This window comes from Xenopus tropicalis, chromosome 1, assembly GCF_000004195.4.
Source record: "Xenopus tropicalis strain Nigerian chromosome 1, UCB_Xtro_10.0, whole genome shotgun sequence".
NCBI lineage: Eukaryota > Metazoa > Chordata > Amphibia > Anura > Pipidae > Xenopus > Xenopus tropicalis.
In genome coordinates, this window is record NC_030677.2 from 109210493 (window position 1) to 109234983 (window position 24491).

Consider the following 24491-nt stretch of genomic DNA (forward strand, 5'->3'; position numbering starts at 1 on the left):
CCACACATGCACTGGCAGATATTCTTGAAATAACTTGTAAATATTGATGAACAGGAGTGGAATCTGTTGAAGAAAACATATTACCACCGCATAGTGCAGAAGAGCTCAGGCTGGTAATTGCAGGGGACGGATTAGATTGGACTGAGGTTGAAGGCTTCCAGAGACATGTGGAACCAAGAGAATATGGTGATGGATGTAGAATTTAAATATTTGTTTGGCAGTTCTTTGCTTTGTGGCTTTGGTTATACCATTACTTTACCCTCTTCCTAGCATTTTCTTATACTGAATATAAACATATAATCCTGTGTACATCATCATACCAGATGACTTAGGGGAAGATGTATTGAACTGCATCATAAACTTTCCTTAAGAACCCACAAATATCTTTAAAATAAGACCAGCTTATACTAATGCTGATGAAACCTCAAAAGATAATCTGCCACAGTAAAAGGCTGAGTTTTAAATTTGATTTTGTTCCACCACATTGAATATAAGAACAAAACTGTTGTGTTCTAAAAAATATGTATACAAAAATGGCTTTGTGCATCTGTTGTTTAGTTTCCACTTCCCCATTTTCAAATGTGAACGTCAATGAAAATACAACACTGAGTCTTAAACAGCCCCTGACAGCAGACCAAAACCAGAGTTCTCAATAGACAGGCCCTTGCCACCAGTTCTCTTATTTCCACAACAGTGAACAAACACAAAAAACACCACTAAGCGGCCTTTCCCTCTTTTTCAACTCCTCTTGGTCAGTTGTCTGCCTTGTAGTAGTGAGGGTCCATGTATATAGCCTTCTGGGAACACAGGACTGGAAAAAAAGGATTAGCCGCACTTACATGTAGCACTTGCAAAAAGTGAGGGAAAATACTAGTACAGTATTTGATATATGAAAAACCAAAATGCTTGTACTGGAAAGAGACTTAGGACAAGCTTGTGTGCTCCCTGGGAGAAAATGTTGCTGTGATGAGTGACAGGGCTTTCAGGAAATATGTTCACAATCACAGACAGAGAAGGCCATGACCTAGATCGTTTAAGAGCTTGTCTTGTCAAATTATCAAAAGCTCCTTCCCTTTCTGAATAAAAAGGGTGACATAAGTGAGTGTCAGAAAGCTGTGGGCTGACAAGCCAAGCATACAATAACAGGACGTCACATACTTGGCAAAACACCACCACTGCTGGCGGCAAATCTTAATGAGAGCGCGGCTGGCCCAGGAGACTTGAGTCCCTGCTGGCACAGCAACTCATCTCGCAGAGAAAATCCTTCAGCTCCCAGTCAGTTATGCTCTGACACGACGCCTACAATTACTAAACACAACTTTTTAACAGAATCCTCTTGTGCTTTGTCAAAGCCGCTTGCTGTTACAAGCCTGCCCAAGACAAGCTTTTGCTGTAAAACAAAGGCTTTACCAACATGCCACAAACAATAATGGTACAGGAAGAAGAAAGAGTAACATTTAGATAATTGCAGAATGATGTAAATATAATAGTGAATAAGATGTAGAGATTTCTTTTGTGATTTTTTCAAACATTTTTTTCCCCACGACTCCTCTGTCAACCAGTGGTGTAGCTGTAGGGCAACCTGGGTGGAAAGGTGTCTCAGTTGCCAACCAAAAATTCCTCAACTGAATTGAACTTTTGCCATCTAGAAGCATAGGGCCTTTATAATTTTCATTAATATCCCTTCATCTGTTCCCTTGCTTAGTATCTTCCCTATCTCTTGCAAAGCTACATGAGTTTGGTAAAAACAGCGTTAGAAAATTTTTTCCCCAGATTATAGTAGACATTACAAAATTCTTATTTGTAATATTGTGGGTAGTTGAATAGTGGAATTCTCTGGAATTCTGTGATTTAACAGCTTAGTTCAGTGCTGCCCAACTGCTTACCTTTGTGTAAGGTTTAAACAATATCAGTACTGAGATTAACTGGCCCCCTGTATTGTTCACACCTCAGATTCAGGCTGTAAACCCCCTGTATTGTTTATACATGTAATCCCCTGTGTTGTTCACACCTTCTAGTCCCTGCATTGTTCACCCCTTGTATTGTTCACACCTCAGGTTCAGACTGTGAGCACCCACATTGTTCACCTGTACACGCCACAGACAGACAGTACGAGCAGTGCCAGCATTGTCTCACTGTATGTACTGAATGCCCTATGCTGCTTGTGTGTATGGCACACACAGGTAGCATAAGGCAGGCAAAGTATGGCACACATACATAGAGTATGGCACACACAGGCAGGGTAGGGCAGGTAGAGTATGGCACAAAGGCTGCATAGGCTGAATAGCTATTAACTATTAAAAAAACCTAAGTGACAATGTTTCAAGGTTTAGTGACCTTGGTAATCATGAACTGATTGCAAAGTTAATACAGCTATGTCATCTGTAATGATTGAGACCTAGGGTTTTTCAGATAAGGGATATTTTGGTAAAGTAGAGCAACATACATTTAAACACTAAAAATTAATGTGGCTAAAAATGCCATGAATTTACTGCACCAGACTAAACGTTAAGCATCTCTATAGCAGCAACATTTCAGGCCTTAAAACAGGAGCTCCCCATCTTGGAAAGTGTCAACGACACTCACATGCTCAGTGTGCTTTGGGCAGCTGTTAAGAAGCTAAGCTTAGGGGTCGTTGCAAATTATCAAGCAGAAAATGAGGTTGGCCCTTAATATAAGTTGATACTACAGGGCTGGTTATTAAATTCTCATGCTAATTGCACTGGCGCAGAGCTACCATGTAATATGAATCTGAATAAACTACTAATCTGCCATATATCGTGACATTTAGATTTTGTAAAAATGAACTGCTGATAGAAATGTCATATATAAAACACCACATACAATTTATAAATTATTCAACTCACATCAGCATAGTGACCAGTCATAGAACAACGATGACAAGTCTTCCTCCAGTAAGCTCGCTCAATGCATTCCTTAAAGAAATGCCCTGGCAGAAAGCAGTTTAAACAGTACCGTGCTGGGCAGGAGTTTTGGAGGTGCCCTCTCTCACCACAGAGACAACAGGCTGGCAGTTTCTAATAAGACATAAAGCAAAATCAAATTAAATAGTATTTATGTAAGATATATGTAAGATATTTATGAAGATTTTTTTAAATTTTTATTGTATAATATTGTATTTTATTATATGTATAATAAAATAATAAAAAAAGGGGGAAAAAGTACACATTTCACTAACATTTAGTCTACACACTTTTATATAATATAGAGCAACTATCTGGTGCTACAACAGCTTTAAACCTTTTGGATTAAGCATGTACCAGCTTTGCACACTGTTTAGGAGTCAATTCTTTCAGGAAGATTTGATCCAAGTTGTTTAGGTAGGTTACAGTTTTCAAATAATGCCATAGATTTTCTATTAGATAGAGAACAAGTCTTTAATTGGGCCACTGTAAGAGACTTTTACTTTTTTTTGTTCTTGAGCCTCCCAATTGTCACTTTGGATTGACGGGAACCACTCTGTAGTAAATTGTAAATATGTTACAGGGACTAAAATTGTTTATGGACATAGAATTAGGTACTTTTACAACTGAAATACTTTCCATTCTATTTTAAGTACTATTAGTGATTATGCTGATTAAGAGTAAATTAAGAGTAATACCCCCATCTCATAATATAATTAATATAGCACATCTGCATTGTTATGGGGAATGATATAGTGCATCCACTCACACACCCACGGTGCAAAGTGTTGTCCCAAAAGTCTGTAAATAAAATATCTTGTTAATTTTTAAAAATGAACAAATTCCATACATAACTCTAAAAAGTATCTATGGCCATAGACAAACAATTTGCTGTCATAAAAATATTTCTGAAAATGTACGTTCTCTTTGTAGTATACACATAAACAAAGAATCAACATCAAAAGTTTTACTTTTCACACCATTAAAATTCTTGATATTGTAACAAAACTTTTATTTTTTTTTGTTTTAAAGTATTATAACCACAGGCACCAAACACAACGAACCTGCATATTGCAATCAGCAAGCGTACAAATACATTTAATTTACATTTATATGTAATTACACTATTATACAATGTAATAATTTAAGTCCAAAAGTACAATTCCAGGAGAAATTAGTCTGCTTTAGAAAATGCAGTTTTGGCATATACAAATAAATCAAAATATAAAGGAACACATAATTTAGCCTATGATTTTACTGATTTTACAGATATCAGTTGTGTATATATAAGTCAAAACAGTATTTTTACCTTAGGTACAGGGCAGTTTTTAGATAAATGTCCTCGTTTATCACAGTTTCTACAAACAACGTCCTTGTCTGTATAATAGCGATTGGATCGTCTTAGAGGAGTATAGTTACCAATATGGGCCTGTAACACAAAAACAAATTAGTCTCACAAGGCCCTTCCCTTTCCCTAAGATTTGCTCTAAATTTCATTAAGAAATAGATCTAAAAACAGAATAAACATAAAATCCATAAGTGAGTAACAAACCCTGCACACACGATAAAAGTGCTAAAAGTGAATTATTGGTAAATGCAGTTAATAAAAAATTACCTAATGAAAAACAATCTTAAAATTCTTTCAGAGCACTTTTGGAATAAAAAATGTTTTTTTTTTTTTCACTATATGTTTAATATAAAAGAGCTAAACCCCATAACACCACATAACATAATTCTATTACAAACACTAAACATAGGGGTTCAGCAGTCCGCTGCATTAGTACTATCCAAGTGACCTTTTGCCTCTCATATTGCAGCAGAGTCCTGGACAACGTGGACTGACTTTTTGTAAGAGTTAAAATGTGATTATGTAAAGAGTTCAGTTTCAGGCATGGTTGATAAATATCTCCTGCTGTAATACAGATTTAGAAGAATGACCAAAATATAAAAACTGCAATACCCAGGCAAATATTATTACTGCAGCCTACAGCTCTAGAACCAATTTCCCACTGTTGTTTTTGCAATTTAAATATCTCCTTTCCCACTCTTGGAAGTGATGGGACACACTACAGTTTGCAATATTCCATGTGCTTATTAAAGATAGACATCATGATCCTACGGCTTGTAATTAACATGCTGAATACAAATTCTCCTTGACCTAGTTAAATCTTTCCACACAGTCAACCATGATAACACAGACCTATCTTGTTTATCCTCACGCCTTTTTAAACACATGATTTGGTATAGGCTACCTTGTCATCACATCATCCCGTACTATAGCTGGTTTACCCAAGGCCTTCTCATCTTAGCCTTTCTACTTCTGAAAATATCGACAACTTAAGCTGAAAAGTACCTAGAAACCACAGACATTTCAAATAAGTTATTTATAAAGCAACAAACTTTTGATAGTACTTTTTACCTGTAAAGAATGGAAAAACAGCGACTAGGACATTGACACAAATGTTGCAGGCAATTATTAAATTCTTAAGACAGAATAATACCCATTTCTGAGCAATCAAAATAGCATAGTGAAAGATAAATTGGGTGCTGGCATACTACTTTTTTAAAGGACATGTAAAATCTATTTCACTGGAGGATGCCAAAAGTTTGCGACAATCCTTGTTCACGCATGCGCAGTAGAGTAAACCTGCGTGATCTACTTGCAAAACACCAAAGGGATGAAGATCTCAGGTAAGGAGATGCCAGCGCAGTACTTAGGTAGCTTTTCCATGAGCCAGTGCAGTTTTTTTTCTAAAAGGAGCACTGGCCCAAGGAAAACATTAGCAATCTATTTCACTTGGGGGGCGACTAACATTTTGGTATCCCCCACTGATATAGACTGTACACGTCATTTAAACAGTAGCTGTAATGATCCTGCAATTTTATATGATATTGAAATTATTGACCAAATGATTTTCTTCTATTAAAATATTTACCTATACTATAGGTAAAAGATAACATTGCTGTGAGGGCACTAGGATAACACAAAGGCTAAAATTCAGGACACAAAGCTAATACATACATAGCATTCTATTTCTAACCCTTTTTGGACACCACCTTTTTTCTCTTGCTCAGAGCACCCATCGCTTATATGAAAATAGAAAGTGCTTATATACTACAATATGATTTTTACAGAACCATTTAAAGAGTACACTGGTTATTCTTACCTCTGAATCCTTTTCACTGATGGACCATTCTGCTCCTCTTTCTCCTATAAAACAAATACGTTGCTTAGAATCAACCTGAAATCTACTAAAACAAATAGTATTAATCTATGCGTATTTTAAAGGAGAAGGAAAGGCTAAGTCACTTGGGGGTGCCAAAATGTTAGGCACCCCCCAGTGACTTTAATCGCTTACCTTTAACCCCGGGCTGGTGCCCCTGTTAGGAGGAAACTGCACCAGCCCGGGGTAGCTGTGAGCGTCTCCTCTTCCTTCTTCCATCTTCGCGCACTTGCGCATGCGAAGTAGAGTGAAAAGCCGAACTTTAACAAACAAATTGGCTTTTTCACTCTACTGCACATGCGCCAGCCCAAGGATTCCGAAGACAGACGAAATAAGGAAGAGGAAACACTCGCTGCAGGTACCCCGGGCTGGTGCGGTTTTCGACTAACAGGAGCACCAGCCCGGGGTAAAAAGGTAAGCGATCAAAGTCACTGGGGGGGCACCCCCAAGTGACTTAGCCTTTCCTTCGCCTTTAAACAAAAACCAAAGGTCTAAAATATGTTTCTGTGTTTGTTAGGTCCCTAGAGGTGCTGAAAGAGCAAAGTTGGAAAATAAAAACTGATCCTTCTTGACTATTCTTACATTTCAAGGTTTTGTAGGGTTTGTTTTAGCCCCTTCAGACTTAGCATCCTCTATATGTACTACAAAACATCCAACAGTGCCCAATTCACAATCTCAAAGTGTCAAACTGAGCATGTGTGTAAATTACATAGTTACATAGGGTTGAAAAAAGACCAGAGTCCATCAAGTTCAACCCTTCCAAGTAAACCCAGCTTTAAATGGTAAAAGAGGAGCCAAGGACACACAAACTGTAAAGACATAAAGGAACATAATGTTTATTGCTTAGTACTGTACATGCACAGTGGACAGAAACTGAGCATTTGAAGAGTATAAAATTAAGCACATGAACATTAATAACCTATTTAATTTAAAACAAACTGAAGGCACAAACAAGAGGAAAGAAGACAATACAAAGGTCTGTATTTATATGGTACTCCTCAATGTATAAATACACAAAAAGGGAATAGGTCTAAAATAGACTTTTAACTCCCCTAAAAATATAAAAATTTCCAATATTTAAATTCTTTAAAGTTGTCTTATAAACATACAATGTCCTTCTGACCTTTCTTTTGCAACTACTAATGGAAATAATGACAACGTACAGCACAAGCTAGGACTGAACAGTACCATCATGCCGTTCGCAGTGTCACATGCTTGCCAAGAAACTGTTTGCAATGCTTAATTCACATGATTATGCATTAGAGTTAGAGACAGAGGACTGTGTAAATTGCGGGCAGTGACCTCTTGTAATCACTGAAGGAGAGAACATGTTAAAACAATGGGGTGCTACATAGTTACAATGCACTATTCAAATAAACAACTTTGTTTTGGAATTAAAATTCCAGGAACATGAGCTTTTGACTGGTTCTAATTAGTCGAATATGTGAAATACCCCCAAAATAGACCATGTCACTTACTCAAAACAAAAGAAATTAAAAACAAAAACATTCCTCCATGCGCACTTTTACTCTGACACATGCCGCTCGTATAAGCCACGCTGTGCTTTTGTAATGTAAACGCTTTAACCCTGTATAATTGTTGTCCTAATACCATGATATACACAAGGTTAAATTAATGGCAAATCGTGATGCCTTGTTCAAGTTTTGAAAAGGCATTTAACATATTTACTACTGTGCTTATATTAACAACACACTACAATAGCATTCTTACAAATTGTAATAAGAACAAAAATTTAAAAAAAATCCAAAAATCCCAAACAACTTAACTTATAGTTAATTCATACCTTTATCTACAGTAGGCTACACATGAATAAATATGTTTATTCAATTTGGCCATTTTCAACTAAATTATCTGACCAATACTCTGGGGCTAAATTACGAACAATGATGCTAAAGTGCACCACTGCAGTTGTTGGTCCACCTATGTTAATAAATCAGCCCTCAAGGAGCCTTTGGGAGACAGATATGAGTGATAAACAACTGGTAACATTGCACTACAGTTTGTCACAACTAGAAATGTCACTAGTGCATAACCTCTATTAGTGCCTTGGGGCATGGAGGAGATGGTGTATCCTATTGGGACATGTTTTAATAACTTTCAGTAAAAAATTAAGTGAATGTAAAATCGCTAATAAATAGGGCTTGTTCACTTTAATATATACATGTAGTAGAAGATACACTACTTAAGAAAACGATTGAAAATAAAAACCGAACAAAAATTATAACAATTTTATACAATTTTTACAATAACTCCAAGTCTTAAGGCCTAAGAAAGGCGATGTGGTATGGATGCCTTCGCATTGTACAGATTTCAAACATGATTAAACAATAACTCAGAGTTGTTTTCCAATTTTTTCCCTAAAAAAATATAATAGATACAGGGATCAAATTTTGAGTGGCACCTACCAACTTATGCACAAACATGAAGGGAATAGGTCACAATGGTACTTTTTACTTGACAATTTCGAATAGCCACATTCAAAACCAAGAAAGCATAAATCACTGCCTCTGACTTGTCAACAAGGCTATGCAGCCACCCCCAACACCCCCCCCCCCCCCCCGACTACAGAAAACAACCTCTGTTTTTCAACTGCTAAGCTTACGTATATATTTTTTTTACTAAAGGGATACTGTCATGATTTTTATGGTGTACTTTAATTTCTCAAATTACACTATTTGCATACCATTTATTACCTTTTATTCTTGAACCAACAACGGTATTTTTTTTTTTTTTTTTTTGTAATATTGTTGTGTAGGCAGCCATCTCAATGCATTGTCTGAGCTTTCAGAAGGAGCCAGTGCTACACATTAGAACTGCTTTCAGGTAACCTGTTGTTTCTTCTACTTCCATGTAACTGGAGGAGTCACAAACCAGACTTGTATTTCTTACTATTGAGCATTATTTTCATATCAGCTGGGAGCTGCTATCTTGATACCTACCCATTGTTCTGCTGATTGCCTGCTGGGGGGGAGGGGGTGATATCACTCCAACTTGCAGCCCAGCAGTAAAGTGTGTGTGTCAGGTCACATGGCTGTGGCCATGAAGAATATGGCTAGCCCCATGTGAAATTTCAAACCTGTTTGTGTTTTTGAAAAATGCATTTCAATGCAGGATTCTGCTGGAGAAGCTTTGTTAACTTACATGTTTTGAAAACAACATGTTTTCCCATGACAGTATCCCTTTTAACTTAATTAAAATTAAGCGTGAATGATTCTATGCCATATAGGCCAATTTCTAATATTCTAAAGGCAATGCAATTCGTTAATACAATAGTACTGACGCATACTTCAATCACATTCTTCTGAAAGGTCAACTGCCACCAAAAAACATAAGGAAATAGGAATACCCGAATACCCTTTTCTAAAACTAATGTCTAACTGATGCACCTCACAGAAACTGATAATATAATTTAAGACCTAGAAAAGAACATCTTTAGCATACAGTCTTATGCCATTAAGACTGCAATCTGCTGGCCAAGGTCAGAAATTCATGAAAAGCACAAGATTCAGCAACTTATATAAACTTTTGTGTTTAGATCCCAGGGAGACTGCAGTAGAATAACAAATCATGTAAGAAGATGGGTTGCTCTAGACCTGTAAAAGCAGCGATTTTCCACTCAGAGTATATTTATGTACCGTGAGAAGCGCCTGCTGTGCTTTGCGCATCAAGAGAGAAGCAAGCCAGAAATTGAGGAAATCAGTAAGAATTCAACACTGACAACTATTCGAGTCCAAATATGCTGGTTACAGGCCTATCAGTTATCATAGTCATTTAGTGCCATGTTACACTATTATTGACCAAGAGTAGCATCCACTGCATATGGGACTGGACAGGTGAAATACTTCTATTGTAGTGATTACCTTTAAAAGTTGCCCTTTCAAAAACATATTCACAGTGAGATTATTAATATTACTTTATCTTTTCCTTTACAATATGTTAACCTACAGTATTTGTCAACACTGTGGCAACAACAGAATACTTTATAACCAGCAGAATGAAACACACATATACAAGTTTAAATGAAAGACACATATATTCTTGAAGAGGGTCCTAAGGGGAATCTACTGTGCTCATATTATGTATTTTTTACGAAGCCAATAAGTATCTCACTGACAATTTTTTAATACATAGAAATACTCAATTTAGCTTCTATTTTTAATGAGTGGCTCTATTACAGTTATTTTACAACATGATTCTGCTTTCTGTGCTAGTCATAACTTTAGCACAACAACTGACTTAAAGAGAAACTACATCCCCAGAATTAATACTTAACCCACAGATATTAGATTTATATTCTAAAAATTTACCTATTTAAGAAACTTTCCAATAGAGAGATATATTCGTAAATATAGTCCGTTTATGTAGGTTTACCTTGAGCTACCATTTTGTGATGGTCTGTGTGCTCCCCTAGAGATCACCTGACCAGAAATAATGCAACCCTGACAGGAAGAAGTATGCAAGTAAAATACAGATTTCTGTCAATTCATTGGCTAATATAACCTAGTATGCATTGCCTTGGTTTGTTTGGGTACCCTGTGAATTGTATATGCCAGGTGGTGGCCCTCAGTACTTAAAATGGCAATTTTATACTTAGGCTTATCCAGTGGCACATATTGCTGAAAAAGTAAATTTCTATGAAAACAGATATTTAGATAAAGCAGTGTTTTACATATGGGGTGTTTTATGCAACATATTATTATAGAGACCTACAATGTTCAAGGGTACAGATTTCCTTTAAAAGGAAAGGCAGGCAATTTTAAACCTATTGTACAAGGCCCTATACCCAATCTTATCACCCAAACTCTTAAAGGGGGTCCTATACCTTATGGCCTAATGCATCGTGGTAGGCAGTCATCTCCTGTCAGAGCTTCCACAGCCATCATTGAAATAGAACATGCGCACTGGGGCATGCTTTCTGAGCATGTACCAGAAATAACCCCCAAAAATACGCTACAGCCAGTCTACTAAACAGGAGGGAACCATATATAGTAAATATTCATAATATAAACACATACATGCTAAACTGAGAATGTACATTGATCCAAATAAATTTTAAATAAATATACAATGATGTGCAGCTGCTATATTTTTTATCTGCAGCATATATGTATATAAATATATACAAGTGTCACAGGATTTTGATAATTGTTGCAATTATAAAAATCATCCTATAAAGAGAGTTAAAATGTACATTTGTACAACTTAATATATGGTCATATAAAAGAATGAATATTGACCATCTCCCTTTTAAAACAGGTAAACTGGTTTTCCATACCACTAAAAAAACCATGCTAACAAATTCCAAGTTCTATGGGCACTTCCTTCAATCTTTAGGAGGTGTTGTGGATTTAGATAGTAGAGAATACAAGGCACAGAAATGCAACAAATCAGTGATTAGTCTTGATCATGCTTCTGAAAGCTAGAAAATTAATGCAGCCATTTAACTGGTTGCTATGGGTAACTGCACTGGTGCAATTATAGGCGGAGAATAACGATTTAGAGAGGTTTAGCCTCCCCAAAGAGAGACCAACTGCTATATATTCATATATATTTATATGAAAATGAAAAGCTTTCTACTGATATTATTTAGTGCCTATTTAGAAAATCAACCCTATGACCTCTGTTTCATATACAGGACCTTTTCACACAAATATTTTGATTTTCATTCCCATTTACACAGGCGATTAAATTAACCTTTGAATTTGAAAATAAAAATCTAATAATCATATCTGGCTACAGATGGTGTAGCTATAAATGTTATAATGAGTATTAGCTACAAACCTATTGCACACCGCAATTTAAAAGTAATGAAACGGCCACATCACAAGTGTGCACAGGCCAGGGGAAGTTCCAAAGGTAGCTCAGCAACTGCAATTATAATCTGAAAATGTGCTGGTATCTTTTTTTTTTCCAGGTGATAACTACAGGTTTTGTCAACCAGTAGTGATTCTCTTTAATGTCAGTGAGAAGCAGGAAATGCCTTTATATCCCATATAATCATTTTATTTTGGGCCCATGTTTGCGTTATTGTTATTACTAATCTGTTCCTGATTTTTAGAGATATGTTAGCTTGTTGCCCCTCTGCGGCCCCTTATTATTTAACAGTTTACAAATGACAAGCATCAGGTAAGGAGTAACAGTACTCTGTACAGGCAGGGAATGGTTTCATAAGCATGACATATAAGGTAAAAGGTATCTGAAAGATAGTAGAATTTCACCCCACATTCCATCCATTCACACCCTACTGCCTATCTTGCAGGGAAAAGGCAGGCATGCTCTAAAAAACATTTGGCAACATTTTCTAGGCAAAAATGTATATATTTTCACTTGTAGTTTCTCCTTTGCTTAATCTGTTATATATAATTCACTTCCCCATATACAGTAATATTGCTTATGTCATGGATAATAATCTATAGGCTATATTCTGCCTTCAGTTTTAAGGCTGTATACTGAATGGGCCTATTCTCAATTCAATCAATGATTTTTTCATATCTGAAAGATCGTAAACTGCAGGAAAACCTTTCTGACTTTGATCCTTCTGTGCAGGATTTTGGAAGCTTCCCATAGGACTCAATGGCACTCTGCAGCTCCAATCTGGCCCAAGGAAAGTCTCCCATAGGGCTCAATGGCACTCTGCAGCTCCAACCTGGCCCAAGGAAAGTCTCCCATAGGGCTCAATGGCACTCTGCAGCTCCAACCCGGCCCAAGGAAAGTCTCCCATAGGGCTCAATGGCACTCTGCAGCTCCAACCCGGCCCAAGGAAAGTCTCCCATAGGGCTCAATGGCACTCTGCAGCTCCAACCTGGCCCAAGGAAAGTCACAATACCGAAGCTTGAATGAATCCAAAACTTTCGTACTCAGTGCAACAATACGATATTGTTGCGCTTTTTGACGCAAAGTACAAAGAAAGTTACGCAAATGTCCGAAAAAGTCGCAGAAAATAAGCAAGAGCTGTAACCTTAAAAACAAAAATACTAATTTTTTGTATTTGGACCTGTCGTACTTTGATGAATGTGCCCCTAAGTGTTGTTAAAATTCCTGTGTATAAATAATTTCTTTTTGGGCTTCATAGCAGCAACACTATTGTTAAACTGTAGTGACAGCATCACCGTATATGTTTTTAAAGGACCAGTAAAACAAAAAAAAATTAAGTTTTTTATAATCGTTTAAATATAATGTACGGTCACCCTGCACTGGTAAAAATGCATGTTTGCTTCATAAACGATACTACTGCTTATTTATTTGCAGCCACTGTGAAAGCCATTTAAGTTGAGCAGGGTAAAAAGCTACATGTTTACATAGCAGATAAGCCATGTCGAATACAATGTTTTTTCCTTACAGAGGTTGAATGTCATGCAATGGGCTTTCTATAGGCCTATAGACAAACTTTACTCATGTAAAATAGAAAATTTATTGTCAATAAATAGTTTATTAGTAGTTGCTTGATCAACATATCCAAACTTGAAATATTATTTTCAATTTTTGTCATTACTGTTCCTTTAAGTACTTATAGTTTAGAAGGAAAACAATCAATTGAAAACGTATAAAACTTCATAAAATAAAGCAGAAAACACGAATCTATAAGCCTTAAGATAAATGTTTTTTTTTATATATTTTTTGCCACTTAATTAGCTCAATTGTAAAAGTTGTAACATCATTTTCACGAAAACATTAGTATATTAATAAAAATATCTGGAATGATTAAAGTTGAAAATTGCTGATAAAAAAAGTGTTACTTTTTTCATCTGTTCTTTTTGTGGTTACAACTCTGGCTATAAAGACCACAGGAAGAGTTAAATTCATGGCATGCTTCGTCTACCACAGAGTTGGGAGAGTTCTTTAAATAGGGTCTGTCACTCTTTCTACCCATCAATGGGATTTCCTCTTCAAACTGCTGATTTGTTCAGGTATAGAACAGAGGAAATTTCAGTTAACCTTTGTTTCACCCTAGGGAAAAATGTCTGTCTGGAAAAATAAAAAACGCATAAAGAAGAAACAAGTTACACTGCTCTGGATCATCGGCTCAAGCAAAAAAGTTAATAAAGGAAAGATTCAATTATAAAGCAAAGCACACAAATAAACGTATTTCCCAAAATATTCAAGTTTTTAAAAAAAAAAAAAAAAGTTGTATTAATAAAATTAAGGTAGCATTATTTTTAAAAACATGCAGTCGTTATATATAATTTATATAAAAGCAGCGGGTTATAAACACCTTAAATCATTTCTTTGGAATTTAATTAAGGCCAAGCAATTTTTTGGTTCAGAAAATGGCTTATTATAAGATCTTTTAATTATTCTTTGGATGACCATAATGAAAAAAACAAAAAATCAAAATTCATTCATTTGCACCATAATATAAAATTTGGATCATTTTAGCAAACAACAAACAAACAAATAGGAATAACCAATGGAGAACATTGCAAACATTAGAAGATATTACATTTAAGAAAAGACTGTAGTTCCAGTTTACCGTGGGATAATAATATTGCATGGCTCTGTAACCGATTTTGTTAGCAACCCTAAAATGAGAAAATCAGTATACCATGCTGAGTATCATTATAAAATATCACTCAATTTTTCAAGCTGTATGTATTGTGCTTAAATAGATAATCCTAACCAGGGTGGTTGTATGTTTGCAAACTATTAAACGTAGCTGCCAGGGAATATTTAAGTAATTGCAATAAAGTAGTAGGCATTATAAACCACTGATTACTATTGCTTTTCATACACACAACAGCAGTTCTTGCACAGTTACATTGCAGCCAAGGCAGATTTACCATTTTCCACTTAGTTTTCTGCTTTTTAAAGCCACAATTAAATGGTATTTAAATATACTGCAACTCATATTTTAATATAAAAATATGGCTAAGCTACATCCTTCCAGTTATTCCAGAGCTATATATCTCAACTTTCTCCCTAGCAAATGTGTATTTAAGTAGTAATTTAAGTTACGGTTACTACCCCCAATGTTTCTATATTGAACATTAGCTGTAGGTGATACCCAATGCTTTAAACAGGAGATACCTTGCATGTAACCCTATATCATCAACAAGAGTAAACTCTGTAGAATTCACTGCTCACAGTGTAGTTTGTATTCCACATTGATAATACATCCTTTTTATAAACAAAGGCTGTGGGACAATAATATACAAGAAAGACTTAATATAAAACTTCAGATATACGGCTTTAGGTTAAAAGATATAAAATAAAGCGCATAATAATAAAGACAAATACTGAAACATCTACATATAAAATTATTGAAATATTTCCTTTTTATTTTATTTATCCCTCAGAAAGCAAAACTAGTGTGTACACAACAGATAAATGTGCAAATAACTGAAAAAATACTTTCAAAATGTTCTGCTTGTAAGGGAATTTATATACCCAAGCACAGAAGCCAAATCGTATTTTGGTGCTCTCAATGCAGACAAAAATATTGTTTGAAGTAAAACTAAGAATTGAACATAAATTAAACAGGTTTTACTATATGCTGCATCTTTAGTTGAATAACGCAAAACTTATTTTAAAAATTCATGAAAGAGACACATAGCTACTTAATGAGCCATTAATAAAACAGTTTACATTCATAATGGACACAAAGTTTGCCTTTCTATTAACTTGGCAAAATGCTCTCCTTGCTAGCCTTTTCTAGAATGGTAAAAGAAAAAGGGTCCGGAAACAAATTACATTTGATAAAAGAAACCAAATGTATCCCACATGAGCATCAACATGGCAAGTAGACGCAAGGCCATCCGTGCTTTAACTCAATGCTTTCAATGGTGCAGCCTAGTGATCACACGGTTTTGGTGATACTTGTCTGTTGCCATTAGCAACCCTCCTCATGTGTAACGATGCTGGGCTACAATGGCTTTGACTAGGCCACATTCTCTCTCCTTTAAATGAATGCTACTGGGCCATCTGTGTCGGCAAGCATAAAAGGAAAGTCTGCCTGTGGGCCCGTCAGTCTGAACACCACCCCTCTGACCCTGATTAAATACAAGTTTCAGTCTCTTTTTATCCTCCCTGTTGACTTCTCCTATTAAGGGAGCGCTAGGACAAAGAAAGCGGAAGAGTGGACTATCTGCTCCCAAAAAAGGTGATGTCTGATACTGCTCAACACAAGGATTAGCAAGGCAATACATAACAAAAGAGAGTTTGAAGGAGGTGGGAAAAAAACTGCTTTAGGGAGAACTCTCACTATATCAAAGATACATAACTTGATAGACTGACTAGAGACTATGAAGGATACAAATCTTTATAAACAGCTACATAAAAATAAAATATTAAAATAAACTGGAGAAGACATTCCTACAGATTTCTGCTACAAGACCTTTTGCCATATTTTATTATCTCAAAAGCACTTATAAGTAATTAAGCCACTGATTAAAATTAATATGAAACTATCCTTCTAAACAATACCTACATGGCCCCCAAGGACAATATTTTTCTTTAAAAAAAAAAAAACGAGTTAAGCATTATAAGAGTTTTTAAATGGTTTTTGAGTAGTTCCACATACTGCTTATGTATAGCATGATGGAGCAAATTTACCATTCACACATGCTGCATGTTTGTATTTGTCAAAATGTAAATATTCTAATACAAAATAAAAGGACTGAACACTGTAGAAGTAATTGTATAATCACAAAATTTCAGTACTGTTTTAGAGGAGCTTTTTTTTTAGAAAGCATTTTGTGAAATGATGGTCTGTTTTATGGATATAATGAAGAATAGTTATGCATACGAGGGGCCTGATTATGTAAAATATTTTTAGGTGAATTAAAAATGCGAACACGTAAAAAAGAAAAACTGTACTCACATGAAACGATCATAATCACAATTTCTACATTTCCCGTTGGCATTTCAATCTATGCCAGGTCTTTTTTACATGGTAATGCACAGAATAGGCTAGCCAACAATGGGCACAGAAAGAGTTAATTAATAAATCAACTTCCACTTAGTTGTCTGCTTGATATTAAGTTTTATATATTTTTTTCTTTATGTTTAATTTCAATTAGGCTAGAACATTAAGAACGATCAAGACTGTCTGCCAAAGAGTACGCTAACATGCTTTTTTAATAAAGAAGCAGACAGGAAGAACAGGGCACCTGCCAGTTTTATATTAGTCAAAACACATACCAAAGTTCATTGAAGTTACTAGTTTCCTGCAGAGTTTTAATGAAATATTTCCAGGTTTGTAGGGATTCCTGACTTACGTAACTATCACAGGAATAAGGACGGACCATTAATAGCTTCCCTGGTTTCCACTGTGATGATGCACTTGAAAATATGTGTAGAATGGACAAAACTAATAAAATAAAGCATGTCAATATTTTAATCAAGTACAGACACAGTGAGGCCGATTCACTAAAGGGCAATAAAACAAGCACTATTTATAGCATGCATTAAAAATTTTATTGCTTCTTATTTTTTGGCACTTAACGCTCGATTCCCTAAAAGAACATGCGTCATAATAACGCGATGTTCTTTGCATTATTTAACTCACGATGATCGTTTTTCTTGCGTTAATTCCCGCTGCGTGCATTATTCCCCACTGCACGCAATACATTTCGCCGCGTGCCATATTAGCGCACGATTTTATGCACGTAACCATGTTGTGTTGCCAAAAGCCCATGAACCACAATTTCTGCCTGCCCCAAGTAGGTGTTAATATTCGCACAGACTAATGCGATATTTAGCACGTTTAATGCTTCATATGTGTTTGTGAATCATGCGTTAGTATTATTTCTATTTTTTTTTCTTTTTGCGCATGTGCTATGCGTCTTAACGCATGCGAAATGACTTTGATGAATCGGAACTTAATTATCACATGCTTTTTAACACAAAAAAGCATGCGATAATCGCTATCGACCTTAAGTGAATCGGCCCCAGTGTGTTAAAATGTAAGACTGAAGCAGTGCCATCCTGAGGATTTGTTGTCACTTATTTTAATGAATTCATTGTATTTGCAGAGCTAGAGCAACCCTAAAATACAGCCTGATGCGTTTACATTACCTGTCTGATCCCCTGTGTTCCTCTATGCAGGGGCAGCCATATTTGTCTGTTAGCATTAGAAGCTGTAACTGACAGGCTGAGAAGGGAGTGTCAGGTTGGCAAAACAGTCAGATTTAGGAACTTCAAGTAACAATTACTTACAGAAGCAAACCTGTCAGCGAAAAACCGTCAACACAACCTATAGGTAACTTTTTATGTATATTCATATTTTGAAAAGTAGTTTTTTCGTGTCAGTATGACTTTAAGAATTGTTTTCTGGGCTGCTGTAGCTATGAAAATGCAACAACTTTGGCAAAATAGTACTAACTCCATGAAACTGGGTCCAGGGGAAAGTGTTTTTAAAATTAGCAAGAAGAGTATCAGTATCGCTTAAAGATAGTGCTAGTCAATGCACAGCCTTGTAAACAGTGGGGTGGCTATAATATGAAGTCATGCCAGCAACAACCACCATAGCTGTAAATGGCAAGGTATTGGATAAAGGTGAAATAACTGCATTTACATACAATGATACATGAATAACAAACCAGGCTCAAGGTACTTAAAGGAACAGTAACACCAAAAAATGAAAGTGTATAAAAGTAATTACAATATAATGTACTGTTACCCTGCATTGCTACAACTGGTGTGTTTGCCTCAGAAAGACTGCTATAGTTTATATAAGTAAGCTGCTGTGTAGCCATAGGGGCAGCCATTCAAAGGAGAAAAGGCACAGGTTACTTAGCAGATAACAGATAAAATGCCATTGTATTCTACAGAGTTTATTTGTTATCTGCTATGTAACCTGTGCCTTTTCTCCTTTTTTCCAGCTTGAATGGCTGCCCCCATCGCTACACAGCAGCTTATTTATATAGTAGCTTTTCTGTAGCAAAAACACCAGTTTTTTGCAGAGCAACAGCAAATTATATTTTAATTACTTTAAAACACTTTAATTTTTTGATGTTACTGTTCCTTTAACACCCTAATATTGACAAGTAGGCATTCATGTAAGGCTCACGAATTCAAGAAGTGTCTCCTAATGTTTGGAAATTGGCCCTGAATTAGTTCTAAGCAAACAAAATCAAGGATTTATTTTTTACAACATAATATAGCTTATATAAAGGCAAGCTATTTCGAAGATCCCAGTGTCTTTTACCCAGTTTTTGCAACAGAACACAACTTTTTAACAATTTTTTATGCAATTCCTTTTTAATTAGCATGCTTTCAATGTTTATATGTCTAACAGGCAGAGAAAAAAAAAAAGCCTGTGTAGATGACAAAGGAGTTTTGCCACTGGAAACAAACAGAATACATTTTCTCCATGACTGTGCAGCTGAGCTTTGATTGTAAAAGCAAATGTAGATTGTGATATTAACAGAACTAAAGGGCACAGATGTTTTGAATCAACAATGCCTTCAATGTGGCTGTGGCACTATTTGAATTCTGTGCCATGTACTAACGTAAATGTGGGCAAAAGATAATACAATATGTAATATTGCTAGAAACACAGATAACAGTGGAACAATCTTTTTTTTGTAAATTTAGAAAACTTTCATTGGCACCCCTATAAATTGCATAATTGGCAACTGTTATAACTTAACATGGAAAGAAGTGGAGACCTGCATACTGCTGCTCCCAGCTCAAATCTCAAACAGCAAAAATGCCCAAGGTAATTTTCCAGGACCACTGGTCACTTAAAGAGATATGGGGCATAGATAAGCACTGCCAGTTGTCAGTGAGAGGGGGGGCTTGGGGCCAGTGGAATGCTTTAGTTCTATTTTACAATAAACATTATTTATTACAATTTATATCTTCCTGCAAAAGAAAGTGGTACTTTCCTTGGCGTAAACGGTGCCGAAAGTAATTTTTTTTCCAAAAGTCAAGTTCATTGCAACTAAATTTAAAGGAGGAGAGTTGACACTAGTACAAAAAGAAAAGCTCCAGTGTCAATGTTCCCTCCTGACTCAGCAGGAAATAGATTTTTGCTTGGAATGGCAAAATTGTAATTTACATAACTCTTATTCTCTGCTAAAATGTTTTAGCTTAAATATCAGAAGAGACATCATTCTCCATTCTTCTTGAACAATAACTGCTTTGTTAGCACTATCTTTAGAATTCTGCAAAGCACTAGTTCTGGTTTTCTTTTTTGTTGAAGGTAGAACATTTGAAGGGCATCTCTTACAGGAAAAAAAGAATACAGTTCACAATCTTATCCACACCACAGTATTTTTAATAACACCAATGGGGCTGCTGTACGCATAGAGATGCCATTTAAGTGGACTGCTTAAGGACAAATACATAATAACATACATTGTAAAATTAAATACATACTATACCTTGATTATTAATTTTCCCTATGTATTTGTCAAATTGAACTATAAATAACTAAACGTATTCATACTTACGTGTTTCAGGGACAGAATCTGCTCTGTGCGTCTGCAACTGGGTAGCCACAACGGCTTCAGGTGCAGGCATGGGGAAAGGCTGATGACAGTGTAGGGGCTGTTACTCAGCTTGCAGATTTAGGGGTCATTTATCAACACTGGGCAATTTTGCCCAAGGGCAGTATGCTACCAATCAAATTGCTGCATTTATTGTTCTACCAGCAACTGCCTAAAAAAAGCCAATCACAGATTGGTTGCTATAGGTTACTGCCCACAGGCAAATTTGCCCAATGTTGATAACTGAGCCCCTGTCCCATGTGGCATTAGCCTATACTTCTTAAGCATTTCTTATCTACAATGCAATTTTTCTAGAAAGTGATCTCAAGGTCACCAACTGAAAAGTACTTTTCTCATCCTTTCAGAGTAAACTAACACAGAATAATTTTGTACTTATGTTACAACAGCTTTTGTGGTGTAATTACTGAAGGATGCCACCATGCACACACTGAAAGTTGTGTTGATACTGTTAACTTTCTTAGATTGCCGACTGCGACTGCTTATTATAGGTATTTGTTAAGTACAGGTATTGGAACCCTTATTTGGAAACCAGTTATCCAGAAAGCAACGAATTACGGAAATGCCATTGGATAATCATAAATAGAAAACTGCATTTTAAAGTACCAAGGGCTTCCCTCTGGGTTCAAACAATTTACAATGCACACAAACACACCAAGGGCACATATACATGTTAGGTCAGTCAATCAGTCAATTAATGGACAGAGACAAAAAAAATTAGAAAAGTTAGAGTTTTAGTAAATCTGCCCCCTAAACTTATTTCAGTGTGATTATGTATATTCAGAAAAGAACTTCAGTGTTCACTCACTATTATAATATAAAGACTTATATGACATTTTGGTTATTAGGACTGTTTTTAAGTGACTTGAGAAAATCAGGTCATGGTGACCTGAAATGTCATTTAAGTCTTGATCATACAGGTATGGCATACGTTATTCGGAAACCCGTCTCCCATAGACTCCATTTCTCTGCAATAATAAAACAGTACCTTGTACTTAATCTCAACTAAGATATAATGAATCCTTATTGGAGGCAAACCAATCCTATTGGGTTTAATTAATGTTTAATCATTTTTCAGTACATTTAAGGTATGGAGAACCAAATTACACAAAGAACCCAAATACAAAAAAAGGTTTTGAGCATTATGAATAGTGGGTGCCATACCTGTATAATAAAGTAAGCATGAAGAAAATAAGCTGGGTGCAGTCTTTTATCTGTTTCTATTTTTATCTGTTTATATTTGCAAGTGTGGTATGGGGCATGAAACGCCAAGTAGTAAGAAAACTACTTACCTATAATGAACCCCCCACCCCTCAACAAAAAAAAACAAGCTTACCATCTTTATAATAATGCAGTGCTGATCTTTAATTTAAATTACAGGAAAATTAACCAGAGCAAGCTGTAATCAAAAATGTTAATAACCTATGCATTTGTAACTCCTGATTTATTTTATATCCAGCTTCCTTAGGGATCCCGGGTAGCAAAATAGAAGCAAATTTCTTTTTTTTGTTTTAAAGAAATAAATAGCATCATTAATCTGCAGCGCTTCTTTTCTATTATCTCAGAAAATGAGGAGTTATTTTATTTCGATCTTTAGGTAATTAGCCTTCATTCACCAGACAGTAAATGTCTGTGTTCTAAAAATTAAATATGTGTCATTAAGTGGAATTTACCATAATGCCATTTATCTTTGGATAGTTCATCAGTGATTGCAATGGACCTGGGAATGCATCAGCCTTTGCGAAGAAAGCATTAAAACAAATTGAAAACAGAATAATCCCAGACACCTTCTAACAGAGGCAGGGCCATTTGGGTAATTAGATAGCAGTGTTTAAACTTTTAATTTAGATTTTCCTTTTCTGTTCTCCAGCAAGCAAATTAGGGGTCCATATTCATAACTGTTTGTGTAAAAGGCAGATTAATTATGTCTAGGAAATGATTTGTCCTACACAGTTCTCCTGCATAAGTTCCTCTGAGCCTCCCCCCACCCCCACCCCCCCAAAAAATGCATTCATTGCAGTGCCCTAGAAATAAGAAAAAACAAAATACTTCAATTATTTTAGCTAAATAATGAGTGTTGTTTAACAAGACTATTTCCTTAAGGATTCATTTGCAGGACACTTAGTTAAGTAATTTTTAAGCCCTACATACATCATTTATACATTATCCACGTGTTAGTTTCTCCACCATTAGCATCAAATCATTCAGCATTTTATACAAACAAAAATTCACAGGATGTAAAACTTCATTATACTGGTATGGGTATTGTCTTTTTAATACACAATTTTTGCAAATAATCTGTGTGCCGCATCTTTTTCAAATATATACAAAGTGGAGGGATGTGACGGCATCCTGTAGTTGCTGAGCACCGGAAGCTACACTATGGAGGAGTGTGGTGACATTGCTTTCTAAGGTGTATATATACATATATATATAAAAAATCCCACATAGGCAGGTGCACACCGGGAACGTTTACAAAAAAAATTACTTTTATGGTTCCATAAAACTAGATCGACGTTTCGGTCTCCTTCTAAGACCTTTTTCAAGAACCGTCGACCTGCTTATGTGGGATTTTGTGTGAGTATGCCAGTGGGTAGCGCCTGGGTCATTTTAGGATTCGTGGAAGTGCTGAAATCTTTTGGAACTTATATATATATATATATATATATATATATATATATATATATATATATATATAGCAGATAATTAGTAATATATATTACAGTATTTTTTTATACCTTTGCCTTCATAATTACTGTTTTAATGGGATGTGCCACTAATTAAGTGGGGGGGGTTAAATCTTTGCTTTCATAATTATGATTCTGAAAGCATGGGATTTGCCATCGAGTGTTTCAGATTTCTAAATCTATAAACACCTATCTGTGTACGACTTTGCAGCAGTACTTAGTGCACCATTATCTAAAAGTACGTCACTACGGAGCATGCTTCAGAGAGATACTGCACACGGGTAAAAAAAAATAAAATGGTAAATTTGAAACAAGTATTACACATGCAAACAATATTTATATGCTTGAGTGCACACACCCAATTGCAAATCTAATATGTTGCCTAGTCTGGGCTGTGCTGTAGTGATAACACAACAACACATTAAAAAAAAAAACTAAAAAGCAATGGCACACAACACATACTTAGGGGTGGGAGGAGAAAAGTCAAATGCTCTGGTCCTCCATAGTCGTTTCTCTCTAATTATCTAAACTGTGATCTGAGAAGTTAATTAATGCTTTATTGAACATATTTAATCTGAAGTGCAATTACTTAACCTAATCCACATTCCAAGAGTATTGTGTTGCCAACTTTACCACATGCTTGCATAAAAGATAGATTGTTAAACAAAACTGTTTGGCAAAAAAGATGACGACCTACAAACACTACAATAAAACACTAAAATGGAATTGTAAAATTATAATAATGTATGCAGACCATATATTGATGGCACATATGGCATATATAATATCAGCACTGTGGGAGGAAATATAAATTAGTGCCCGCCGCTGAATAAAACATCCACAGATGTTATATAAAAATGATCTGCACAAAAAAGTACATTGTACAGGTATGGGATATGCATTATGGGAAAGCCATCTCCCATGGACCCATTTTAGTCAAATAATTCAAATTTTTAAAAATGATTTCCTTTTTCTCTGTACAGGTATGGGATACCTTATCCGGAAACCCGTTATCCAGAAAGTTCTGAATTACGGGAAGGCCATCTCCCATAGACTCCATTATAAGCAAATAATTCTAATTTTTAAAAATGATTTCCTTTTTCTCTGTAATAATAAAACAGGACCTTATACTTGATCCCAACTAAGATATAATTAATCCCTGTTGGAGGCAAAAAAATTCTATTGGGT

General features: G+C 35.6%; 1 protein-coding gene across 2 annotated transcripts in view; it reads right to left on the reverse strand.

Moving 5' to 3' along the window:
- zcchc7 (zinc finger, CCHC domain containing 7) overlaps positions 1 to 24491 on the reverse strand; it is a 98422-nt gene that overhangs the window by 28968 nt on the left and 44963 nt on the right. For both annotated transcript variants that reach the window (XM_002935880.5, XM_031906686.1), the window contains exons 3-5: positions 6092 to 6135; positions 4234 to 4353; positions 2868 to 3038 (exon numbers count right to left, since the gene is read on the reverse strand). In XM_002935880.5, coding sequence (XP_002935926.2) covers positions 2868 to 3038; positions 4234 to 4353; positions 6092 to 6135 — 335 coding nt within the window. The remainder of the gene's footprint in view (positions 1 to 2867; positions 3039 to 4233; positions 4354 to 6091; positions 6136 to 24491) is intronic.